Raw genomic sequence first — 13,031 nt, forward strand, 5'->3', positions numbered from 1 at the left:
TTCATGATTTTTTAAGGAGTTTATTTTTTACATTTTTATGGTTAGAATATTGTCATATTTTTTGTGTTTTATTGTGATCATTGCAAAACAGTTAGGTTAATATTTCTATTTAGATATTTATATTTTTACTTTAAAAAAAACTTAATAAATATTATAAAGATAATTTTATTTGTGGATTTGATTAACAAGTAGTAACATTAACACCATGTAATATTGTTTTGTCGATATTTATGAAAATATTTTTAAATTATAATTTATAATTTAATTTAATAATTATAAAAATATATATAACTTTTAAAAAAGTGGCCTGGCCCGGCAAGCCTGTAGCCCACGTACTCGTGGGTTGGGCTGACCGTTTTCTGGCCCACACCAAAAATGGGCTAGCCTGGCCTGGCCCGTAAAATGTCAAAGCTTGTATGGGTTAGCCCGGATGGGATGGGCTAGCCCATATTGACAGCTCTAATTTGGTTAGACATATTATTTGGGGAAAATTTTCGCAAATAGTCATTATAAATTTAATTACTTTATGTTTTATAGCTATATTTGCATATTTATGAGATGTAGCTATAGTTTAAGATGCATCATTTGTATAATTTGCAGGTGAGTTTGTATAATTCAGTTATTTTTATATAAACTCGAAATAACGAATTTGTACAAAGACAAACATCTGAACTTTGAACCATTATACAAATTATATTATACAAAATTACATTATAATTATATTATACAATTTCCGAATTATACAAATGTGTGAATTATACAAAATTAAAAAATTGAGTCACGTAATTATAGTTAGAAGTAGGTCGGAATTGTAATTAAGGCAAGATATAACTATGTTAACTAATTAACTAGTATATATTTGCTTATCCGCGTAATTTTTCCTATTTAGAATCCACTCCATCATAAAAATAATTCATCTTTTTTTTAAATAATTATTTCATTTGGTGGTACATATCATTCTCTTCTGGAGACTTAAATAACTTTTCAAATAGATTAGATAGCAATGATTATTCAAAATTTTATTAAGAACTGTGAACTATAGTTTTCTTTAAAAGAAATATAAATTATAGTTATCTAAAATGGAATGTGAACTAATTTTATATATTGTTGAGTATTCAAATGAAAGATATATATTTCAAAGTTACAAGTAGATTTCTCTAATTCAGTTAAACATCCACATTAGTTAGCTATTTTGAAAATCTAACTTATGTTGTAAAACTTAAGAACAATATAAAGAAAAAATAGCTTTTTAGCAGCTATAACACGAGTATAAATACATACCCACTAGAACAGCAAATGGTAAGTCCTTGTCTCTGGCGGATTGCCCAGGGAAGACAATAAGAATATAAGACAAGAGGAACAGTATAAGATAACTTTCTTTCTTTCAAGTGTTCACCAAATCTTCAAGTGTATACAATATGAACTCTTATGCCTCTATTTATAGTGTATCATAGAGGCATACAAAAGGCTAGTCATAAACATGAATATAATGGGAGAGGTTATGAAAGTGAAAGGTTACAAGAATAATGGTTATAAAGGTGAAGGTAATGAAGGTTATGGTTATCTTCATAATGGAGGAAAGTAATGGAGATAATGGGTGAGAGTAACTTCTTAGTGTAGTGGACATCCACACTATAATATTTTATAACAACTTACTAGTTATAAAATCAATATTACTCCAGAGCGCTTGTCTAATTCGCCTCATCTATTTAAACTACTGGTGTGCATAATGTGTATGATTTTTGTTCTTACTCTATTAGATTATAGTGCAGTTTAAGATATTGTTCCACAAAGATTGAAGAATATATCATACAAAATCAATCATTGATTTTACTATTTACGAGAGAGATTTGAATTTGTAATTTACTTGAAAACTAGAAAAGTTGTTTTTAATTTGTTAAATAAAAGTTGAGTTTTAATGATTTCACTTAATACAATATTATAACGGGGTTTAGATATTTTATTTTGTATTGAAAAAATTACTTGGATGAGTACATTTTAATAAATATTATTGATTTTAAATTATTTTTTTATTTACTATCATTTATAGCAATAGTATGATAATTATGTATTATGTATTAAAAGTGAATTATGCATGCAATATAGATGTATTATATGTGTTTAAAATATATTGTGCTTGTTTAGTAAGAAATTGATAAGTTGTATTATAATTGCATTAAAGTTTGTGATAAATGTATTATCCATCAATAAAATTTGTATTAATTGTGTTTTATAAATTATCTCTGCAATATCAATTAAACTGTATTTTAAATGTATAATAAGTGTCTAGCGAAAAAAATTGTATTACTATACATAATAAATATTTTCTTAATATAGCATATCTATGCAAGTTTTCATTTTATATTTTGCATATTTATTTACTTATTTCGATTAGCAGACTAATATTTTTAGTGTTATTTTTTATTTTAAATACACCTCTTTTGATAAACATAATAAAATGACTAACTCCCAATATTGGAATAAAAATATATTTTCTTGAATGAGTACATCATACAAAAACCTCTTTTGACTAGCTTTTATAGAATTTCATATTTTGGCTAAATGAGTTTCTTCTTTCGAATAAACACTCAAAAGGATCAAGATAAAGAGTTTTGATTGTTTGGATATAATTATTCCCTTTGTTTAGTTTTTATATCTTTCAATAAAAAAAATTAAAAACCTTCTTACAGCAACCTTACACATTTGTGCTCCTAACAGTAACAAAAGACCGCTAACGGTCAACTTTGCTAACTCCACGAGCAGCTGCTCGCCATGGCTTCCGGCGCACAGAAGCTAGATCTTCCGCGTGCCCCCCCAAAACCACCAAATCGATCCACATCGGACTTTCCTCCGTTAAATGGTCTGACTATTTCCACCAACCCAAATGAACAAATCTATCCAAAAGATCCCCAAATTAACTATGCGGCAGCTCTTGGGGTATCAAATGGCAGAAACTCAAAGAAGACGGTGAAGCTTCAACATCGTCCTTACGAATTCTTATAAGGTAAGCCTGTAGTATCCTTTTCTAAAGAGGAAAATGACCGGCTGGCTGAAATTTGCAAACTTACCATCGTAGGTAAGTTTATAAGGATTAGACCTTCAATTGAAAAAATCAGAGAGGATTTCTCGAAAAATATTCCTATCAAAGGATCAGTTAAGATAGGAGCCTACAACATGTATCATGTATTCATAGATTTCAACCTAGAAGAAGATCACAGAAATGTTTATGGTCGGAACTTTCTGAATATTTGTAATACCCAAATGAAGTTGTTGAAATGGACGCCAAATTTCAAACCTGAAGCAGAAACAACCTTGGCCCCTGTTTGGGTTAATCTTCCAGATCTTAGATGGCATTTTTTCGAGTGGGAAGCTCTGTGTAGAATAGTGGCCCCAATTGGTGTACCCATTATCACTGATAAAGCCACTCTTTCCAAAACAAGGCCGACCACAACGAAAATCAAAGTGGAAATGGATTTAACAAAAATCATGGTGACGAAAATCCAAATAAAGGTAAAAGGTGAAGATGGGAAATCTGAGTCTATCACTCAAAGGGTAGAGTATGAAAGTGTACCCGAGTATTGTTTTCACTGTAAAGTGCAGGGGCATAAAGATGACAGCTGCAGAATGCTACATCCCGAACTATGAAAGATGGTTGATCAAGATGACAACAAAAACAACGAGAAGACTCAGAGAGCAAGAATGGAGCCACCAAAAGATTCAACTCGTTCTCACATGAATATAGAAGTGGAAGCCACTAAAAGCAACCTAAACGAAGGAACCCCTCAAACAGGCCAAAAGAGGTCAACGAAGCGAACAAAGATGAGGAAGGATGGAAAACAGCCACAAAAGAAAAAGGAGAAGGAAAGAATAAATACAAAGAGGACACAAACCCATTCAAAAAGAGTACTGAAGGAGAACCAGTTTCTGAGAAGGTTCAAATCATCAAAAATGTCAAGGAGATCAGTGGTTAGAGCGAGATTGGAAAAACGGGAGTGTTTGGAATGACCTTCACTGCTTAAAATAAAGACAAAGAAGAAACACCAAGTAACAAAAAATGTAAACGAAAGGTAACAACTAATCAGAAGACTGCCTAGGAAACTTATACTCAAACCTCTAGTAGAGGTAAAGGAGTCCAGAAGAAGAATATGGAAAACATGAACCCTCCTTACGATAGGAGAACAAAAAGCAGAAGATGAATTAGTGGAGAATCCATCAACAATGATACCAACAAGGGAGATAACACTATGACCAAGAATATTCATCCAAACTCTGCGAAAGAACTGGAGGGAACAATAGCGATATCCCAAAACTTTGAATCCCATGACAACATGGATATGGGAAAAGATTTAAATCCAGTCGACAGAGGAAAAAATGGTAATCAGAGACAAATGAACGAAGGGATTAACCAACCACCCGATGATCCTAGAGAAAGTAAAAATCAAATACAGCAAACTGATAACACGGACATCTTAACTGATAAAGCTGAGGATGATGAATACAAACATTATGAATCAGCTTCAGAGGAAGAGATGGATGAAGATCATTTTCATGATGTTGTGGAGCCTCACCTAGACAAAGATACCAACAAGGTTATGGAAAAACAAACCAGGGAAGAAAACAATCCTCATTTTGTAACTGTACAAGATCAAAATTCTTCTTCCTTATCTAAGATGATAACCACTAGCGGACTACCTTCAGTCAATGAGGACAAGTCTAAGATGGTCAATCATAAGGAAGATCACATGGATATGCAAAGTTCTAATCTCACTAATTCCAAATGATTAGTACAATCTCATGGAATATTAGGAGTGTTAGAACTCTAAGTGCTTTTGAAAGACTCAAAACTTTAAAGAACCAATACAAAATCTCTTTTATCAGCTTGCAAGAACCTTTTGTCCAAGCAGACCAAGTCGGTTTCTATATGAGACACTTGGATATGCAAGATTCTTATGCGAATATTAACAATAAAAATTTGGCTCTTTTGGACCAATGATTTCAAAGTCAACATCATCAAAGATTCTGAACAACATATTACTTGCCACATTAATCATGTAGCTTCAGGAATTGCTTACCATGCATCATTTGTTTATGCTAAGTGCAGGACAACTTTGAGGAAGCTCCTTTGGGAAGATCTAAGCTCTTTTTCTAACACAATTCAAGGATCATGGAGCATTCTGGGAGATTTTAATGTCATAGCTGAGGTGGAAGAAAAGACCGGAGGCACTCCATATAGATTGGACAAAAGCTTTGATTTCATTAACTTTATTGAGGAATGTGGGATGCAAGATGCAGGTTTTTCAGGGAATATTAACACATGGTGTAATAACAGGGATGCACCAAACACCATCTAGAAAAGACTGGATATAGTCTTGTACAATTTTGAGTGGTTTGATAGTTTTAACAGTACTTATGTTACTCATTTACCTATTACTTGCTCTGATCACTCTCCTTTAATTGTGCAGTTCAGTAATAGAGAAGAGGAATTCATCAAATACTTTAAGTTTCTAAATATTTGGACTGAGCATCCTCAATTTCGGGAGACTGTTAAGAATGTTTGGGATGAAAATCATCAAGGAAATCCATTATGGGTGCTGCACCAAAAACTGAAAAGAACGGCTTCTCACCTGAGCAGTTGGTCTAAAAATACCTATGGCGACATCCATAGTGTGACAAAGACTATGGAAACAAACATCGCCATGCTGGAACAATCCCTCCAAGAAGATAACACTCATGCTAACAGAACCAACCTTAACAAGGCGAAGGCTGAATATGTCCATCACTTAAAATTCAAGAAGCTATTCTAAGACAGAAGGCTAGAGTGAGATGGCTAAAAGATGGAGATGCTAACACTGCTTACTTCCACAGAGTCATTAAGGATAGAAGAAGAAGGCTCAGCATCAACAAAATCATGGATGAAAATCAACAATGGGTAGAAGGAAGCGATAAAGTGGCTGAGGCAGGAGTGAGATACTTCAAAGGAATTTTCAGTTAAACTCCCGAGTTTAATAATTACTCAGACCTAGAAGCAATCAACATCATGATCACTGAGGAAAACAATGCTTCCCTGATTGAAATCCCGAGTGAAGAAGAGATTAAGAGTAATCTAATGTCAATGGATCCTGATAGTGCCCCTGGGCCTGATGGATTCACAGCTAAGTTCTTTCAATCTTGTTGGGATCTGGTTGCTTACGATATTACTAATGCTTTTTATGCCTTCTTCTGTGGGGCTAACTTGCCGAAATAGTTAACTCATACTTGTATAGCTATGATCCCTAAAGTCAATTCTCCTCAAAGTTTCTCTGATATGAGACCTATAAGCTTATGTAATGTAATTAGCAAAAAAAATTCAAAAGTTCTAAACTCTAGGTTGAGCAAGATCCTTCCTTCTCTAATTAGTAACAATCAAAGTGGTTTCATAAAAGGTAGATCCATTACTGAGAATGTTCTTCTAGCTCAAGAAATTATCCAAGATATTGTTAAGCTGAATTTAATGGTGATGTTGTTCTTAAGCTTGATATGGCTAAGGCATATGATAGGGTATCTTGGCCTTATTTATGCATTCTCATGAGAAGGATGGGATTTTGTGAAACCTGGATTGATATGATATATAGACATATTTCTAGTAACTGGTACTCCTTGCTAGTTAATGGAAATAAACATGACTTTTTTAAATCAGAAAGAGGCCTTAGACAAGGAGACCTTATTTTTCCTTCCCTTTTTGTAACAAGTGCTGAATTTCTGTCTCAAAAACTCAATGCCTTGAACAACAATGTTGAATTCCTTGGATTTAGCATGAATAGAAGATGCCCCTCTATTAATCACCTAGCCTTTACTGATGACATTATTTTGTTTTCCAGTGGTTGCAGGAAATCCTTAGAATTGATGATGGGGGCTCTGAGTACATATGAAAAAGTATTAGGACAGATGGTGAACAAACAGAAATCAAGTGTGTCTATCTCTCCCAAAGAACATTATCAAGCAATAACAATGATAGAAGAGATTACAGGAATTGTTCACAAGAGCTTTCCAATCAAGTACCTAGAGTGCCCTCTCTATGTTGGAAGGAAAACTACAACTCTCTTTTCAGATCTGATGGGCAAAATTTTGAACAAAATTGGGGGTTGGCATACTAAAATTCTATCAGTAGGAGGGAGGGCAATACTTATTAAACATGTCCTACTATCTATGCCAATCCATCTTTTTGCTGCTATGCAACCCCCAATAGGAGTTATGAACCAGATTGAAAGAATGCTTAACAAATTTTTCTGAGGAGGTACAGATGAAGTTAAGAAACACCACTGGGCTTCTTGGGAGAAAATGTGCTACCCATATGAAGAAGGAGGAGTAGCGTTTAGGAGAATTCATGATATTTGTGCTGCATTTACTGTGAAACAATGGTGGAACTTGAGGGCTAGGGAATCTCTGTGGGGTGACTTCATCCTAGCTAAATATTGTCAAAGAATTCACCCTGTTAAAAAAAATGGTACTCAGGGAACTCTCATTCTTGGAATGCAATGTGCAAAGTAAAAGTGACTATGGACAAACACATCCTGTGGAAGATAGGAAGAGGAGAGGTATCCATGTGGTATGATAACTGGTCAGGTATTGGAGCTAGAATCCCCAGAAATGACAATCTTTCTGAAATATTATTGAATGGCCATTGGCAATGGGGTGGTTGGGATCTTTATTTGACGGACCATATAATGAACCACATAAACTCTATGCAAATCAATCTCAATCCGAATGTGAAAGACAAAGCTATATGGACTTCTGATGAAAAAAACAATTTCACTATCTCCTCAACATGGAACATCATGAGACAAAAAAGGGATAAGAGTTGGATCAATGCCATGAATTGGAACTACAAAGTCCCTTTTAAAATGAACTTCATCCTTTGGAGAGCCTTGAGGGATAAAATACCTACTGATTCAAATCTGATGAGGATGGGCATCCATGCCCCCTCAAGGTGTTGTTGTTGCAAGAATCCCCAAGAAGAAGATATTGATCATCTACTGTGCTCTGGAGAGTTTGCGAAAGAGATATGGTCAATCCTGTGTGGTCTATTTGGTATCTCGTTTTTAAACATTCCCTTGAGACTTCTGCTTAGGAACTGGTGGACCTCGAAAACTAGAAATCCGGTCCTAGCCTTAATTGTGAAATATCTCCCTATTGTGGCTACATAGGAATTATGGAAAACAAGATGTGGGGAGAAGTATGGAAAAGAACAATATAGTGTCAGGAAATGTATAAGTCAGATTGTTGTTACTATAACTCAGCTGGTGTCCATCCAATTTGTGAATGTGAAACTAATTCCTAATTGGGAGTCTATTGTCCATCTGAAGATGAGTAATATTAACAGTAGGAGAAGAGCTATGGTTAAATGGAGTAAACCATCGACTAGTTTTGTGAAACTAAACTCAGATGGTAGCTGCAAAAATGATCTTTGTGGAGGTGGAGGGGTGATTAGGGATTGCGAGGGGTATCTTTTTTTTGCTTACTCACTAAATCTTAGAGAAGGCACTAGTAATTGGGTTGAAGCTATGGCGCTGTTATATGGCATAAGGTGGTGTATCAACAATGAATATGAGTTTATCTTGGCAAAAAGTGACTCAAAATTACTAGTAAATTGTGTCAACGATCAGAACTCTACCCCATGGAAGATACAGAGAGAAATGGAGGAACTAAAAGCCCACATGGAGAATACAAGTTATATTTTGCGACACTGTTACAGAGAGGCCAACAAGGTTGCTGACAAACTGGCATCGCTATGCCATACTAATCAACAGAGCACTATGTTTACAACTTTTGCTAAACTTCCTAGAAGAATTAAGGGCCTTATGACTATGGATAGATGGAATATGGCTAACTTCAGAACTATCCGAAAAAAGAAGATAGAGATCATCTGGGACCCGCCTTGAGGCGGAGTTTCGTTTAGAATCTACCTTTTGACAGATTGTTAGATTTGAAAACTTGGTGTCATTTGGTTATGACCAAGGTTTCAATCATCTTTTGCATTTTCTTCATCTCAAATAGGAGTTTAAATCCTTTCAAATTAAGGAGAAGTAAGCTACTTTTTGTATCTCCCTCAGATCATTGTACTTTTGAGTTAAGATGAATAAAATGCAGAATGTTAAAAAAAAAAAATTAAAAAATAAATAAATAAAGAATGATAGTATAACATACAATGTATATGATTACTCAAAAAATGAGACACTTGAATTTATCAAGGTGATTTCAGAACACATGAGTTACATTAGTATTGAAAAATAAAATGATAACAAAAGAAATCACAACAATAATAAACTATAATAAATAGAAAATAAGAATTGATCAGGCCACATATTAAATTTTGAGAAGTGGGTCTTAGATTCTTAAGTACAACATGTCCGAAATGATTTAGGAATTGTGAAATTATTGTTAGGATAGTTGTAATATAAAGGAATAGTTTTCACATAGGTGGGAGAAGTCATCTTTTAGGTCTTTTTAAGGCCTAGCCCATTTAATCTATTCAATAGAGTAAGTGTGTGTGTGTGTATATATATATATATATATATAAGACTTGGACTTGGGCCGCGACCCGGGTTGGATGTATAATTAAATTTAAAGATTTATTTTTTCGTAATTTATTGTGAACAAATTGTTTATTTAAAATTTGAATTCAATAATTAATATTTAAATTTTAAATGAAACAAAAACTTTTGTATGTTTAGATAGGGAGAAACAAAAGTTTTGTCTTTTCAAAAAGGGAGCAACTAAAGGTTGTGATTGTTTAGAAAATGAATGTCTATCGCATGAAAGTCATTTGTTCATGAAAGAACATGATTGTTATGAAAAGTCATCTCTATTCATGAAAGAACATGACTATTATGAAAATTCATCTCTATTCATGAAAGAACATGACTATTATTAAAAGTCATCTATGTCAATGAAAGAACATGACTATTATGAAAATTCATATCTTAAGTTCTATAAATACGATTATATGAAGTATTCCCAGAAGTAGCGAATTAAAATTGCATATGTGTTTTTGGCTTTGTTGTGTCCTGATAGAGAATTGTTTGTCATCCCTAAAAGAATATGCAGGCAATAACTCTTGAAAGATAGTGATCTTTCGCAGCCTCAAAGCTTTAAATTTCTCTGTTAATTTTCTTCTAACAATTATGAGATTTTGATTGAGTAGAAAAAGTATGCTAAACAAGTATGTGAACCAAAAATTTGTGCTCCAAACATTAGAGGCTGATAAGTTATTTATAGAAAACAAAATAGGTAATTGAATACGTAGGTTTCAGATCTTTCATAGTCTTTCATTTGAGCACCAACTCTTCGACTTTGTATTGATTGCGAAAATCTATGTCTCTCCCGTGATTTTTAGGTTTACAAGTTTATCGTTGGTTTTTTGTGTTTGGATCCTACTCTTCTAAAACTAGATGAATTATATTTGTGAAGCATGGATTCCGGTGATTACAATATCATATCCTTTTGAGTTGAACTTTACTTAGGGATGGCCATGGGGCAGTGTGGGGTGGAGGCGGGACGGGTTGAGCTTAACCCGCAAATATTTTAAGTCGCCCTGCATGTCACTTCTTTCATTTTCAACCCGCACTACCCCACATAAATTGTTTAATATTTTCCTTTTCTAGGTAAGTTTGATACTGAAAATACAATTCATAAAAATAAATTTATTTTTACATCAAGTTATATTAATATAATAGATAATGAGTTAAAATTTATTTTTTAGAGGTCAATTGGGAAACATGTAAGAAATTGTATTAGTTTTGATTGAACCATTTTCATTACTATCTTGGATATTTTAGTAACTTTAAAGAAACTATCTTAATAGATAATATTATATCACTATTGTAACATGTAAAAAGTTAAAATTCAGTGTGAACCCGCATAAAATCGCATAGATCCGCAACCCGACCCACCCCATCCTGCATCAGTTTCAAAAAAACCCACTCCAACCCGCTCCACATCCCCCGCCCTGCATAACCTGCACTGCCCTGCATAGCCTTAAATCCACCCCATTCCGCATTCGCCCCGCCTCATTGTCATCCCTAACTTTACTTATAGATTTAGTCATCATATCAATCCGTTCAATATTTCTTGATTTTTCTTAAGAAATGGATATCATTCCAAGTGTCTCTATATTATTCATTTATCTAGATAAGATTGGATTTACCTCATACAAGTAGTTCCCCATTTGTTGGTTGCTCAAGTGTGAGAGGAAAACCCCTTAATGTTTATTTATTCTTTTATTTTTATTTTGAAAACGACAGTGACATCTGCTCCAACTTGATTTACCCATTTGTTGTCTTTTAAGAAGCTCTTGCCAAAGACTTTAAGTAAATCTGGAGTATTTGTTAATGAAATTTTATTTTTCTCTCTTGCTCGATTTCATTAATTTCAAGCATTTTTGTTTTAATTTATTTAATTAATCAAATACCATAGTGTATTTGTATCTTACTCTTTTTGAAATGAACCTTAAAGTTTGTTGTTTTCAAGCAACTTAGGTCCGATCATATATCTGTCAACCAACATCTACTTCTAATGAAAATGAAAGCAACTTTAGCCTTTTGCTAAGTAATCAAAATTCATTATTTTTTTAATCAGGTGAAAATACTTGATCTCAAGCTTTTTAGCATTAAAGTTTTGAGCAACCAACATCGGGGAATGAGTCTTTCGTTACCTTCGTGATTGAGTAAAGGTATTCTATCTTAGCTATTTATTTGAAGGCTTTTAATAATTTAAGATCCAAGAATGAAATAACCGTTAACTTTTGTGACCGAATAAATCCATTTGATCTCAACCTTTTATTATAAAGCTTTAAATTATTCGGGGTACTGAAATGAAATATCTGATGACCTTCATGATAGAGAAAAAATATTTGAACTTAGCTTTGTATTTAAGGCTTCAAACAATTCAAGGTCCGAAAATAAAATATCCAACAATCTTTGTGACCAAGAATAAGAATATTATGTCTTAGCCTTTTCAATCTAAAGCTTAAATATTTTCAGGTTCAGAAACAAAGTATTTGATAACCTTTGTGGCCGAGTGAAGACATTCGATCTTAGTCCTTTTATGTTAAGACCATTTTAATTAAAGAGGACCCGTGTATTTTTTGTATGTTTTAGTTCGCATGACATGAATGTCTCTTATTTATGAGAAAAAGGTCTAAAATATATTCGAACTTTGACCGAAATTGCTGTAACAATTCCAAACTTTGGGTAGAACCTATTACCCCCATGTACTATTTAATAGTGTATTTTAAAGATATATATGTGCCCACGTGGACAAGTTACTATTTATAATGATGCAATATTTATGATGTCTATGTGGACACTTGGATATCTTTAAAATACACTATTAAATAGTGCAAGGGGGTAAAAGGTCATGTCCAAAGTTTGGGATTGTTATAACAATTATGATCAAAGTTCAGATATATTTTGAATCTTTTTTCCCTTATTTATTTGACAATTTAAATTCATGATCTTTGTTTATTGTGTGTGAGAATACCCAAATAATACATTTAAATCAATCTGAGAATGGGTATCATAATTTATTTATTTTTATATTTTCTTTGATGTGACAAATGATGTGGGGTGAATTTACACTCTCTTTAGTCATGCATCCCTTATATTTAAACATTGTTTTGAGTAATTTCTAACTTAATATTCCTTGAGTTCACTCAATTATATCATTTTGAGCTTATAAGCAATTTTTTACTTTGTAGGTGAAATGACTAAGTATGGAACAAATAATGAATAAAACTTAAAAAACAAAATTCAAAATGGCATACTTGGGATGATTTGGCAAATTCTTTTGTGAATCACTATAAGTTTCATGTTGAGATTGCTCCTGACATAATTTCAATCACAAAATTGAAGAAGAAATCAACTTAATCATTTTGAGAATATGCTATACGGTGGAGGCAAGAAGCATCTAGGGTACACCCACCCATGGAGAAAGCAAAAATGATCACTTTTTTCATTCAGGCACAAGAATCAGAATATTATGAATGAATGCTCACA

General features: G+C 33.2%; 1 protein-coding gene across 1 annotated transcript; it reads left to right on the forward strand.

Moving 5' to 3' along the window:
- Positions 1 to 7,953: 7,953 nt before the first annotated feature.
- LOC107063432 (uncharacterized) lies at positions 7,954 to 8,918 on the forward strand. Its single transcript, XM_015315321.1, has 2 exons — positions 7,954 to 8,067; positions 8,184 to 8,918. Exons 1-2 carry the CDS (start codon positions 7,954 to 7,956, stop codon positions 8,916 to 8,918), a joined length of 849 nt encoding a protein of 282 aa, XP_015170807.1.
- The last annotated feature ends 4,113 nt before the right edge of the window (positions 8,919 to 13,031 follow it).

Source organism: Solanum tuberosum, unplaced genomic scaffold (genome assembly GCF_000226075.1).
Source record: "Solanum tuberosum cultivar DM 1-3 516 R44 unplaced genomic scaffold, SolTub_3.0 scf00359, whole genome shotgun sequence".
Taxonomy (NCBI): domain Eukaryota; kingdom Viridiplantae; phylum Streptophyta; class Magnoliopsida; order Solanales; family Solanaceae; genus Solanum; species Solanum tuberosum.

Coding starts and splice junctions, on each gene's coding strand:
- LOC107063432 (XM_015315321.1), top strand. CDS start 7,954: ATGCCCCCTCAAGGTGTTGTTGTTGCAAGAATCCCCAAGAAGAAGATA. Junction 8,068..8,183: donor AATCCTGTGTGGTCTATTTG/GTATCTCGTTTT, acceptor GTGGCTACATAG/GAATTATGGAAAACAAGATG.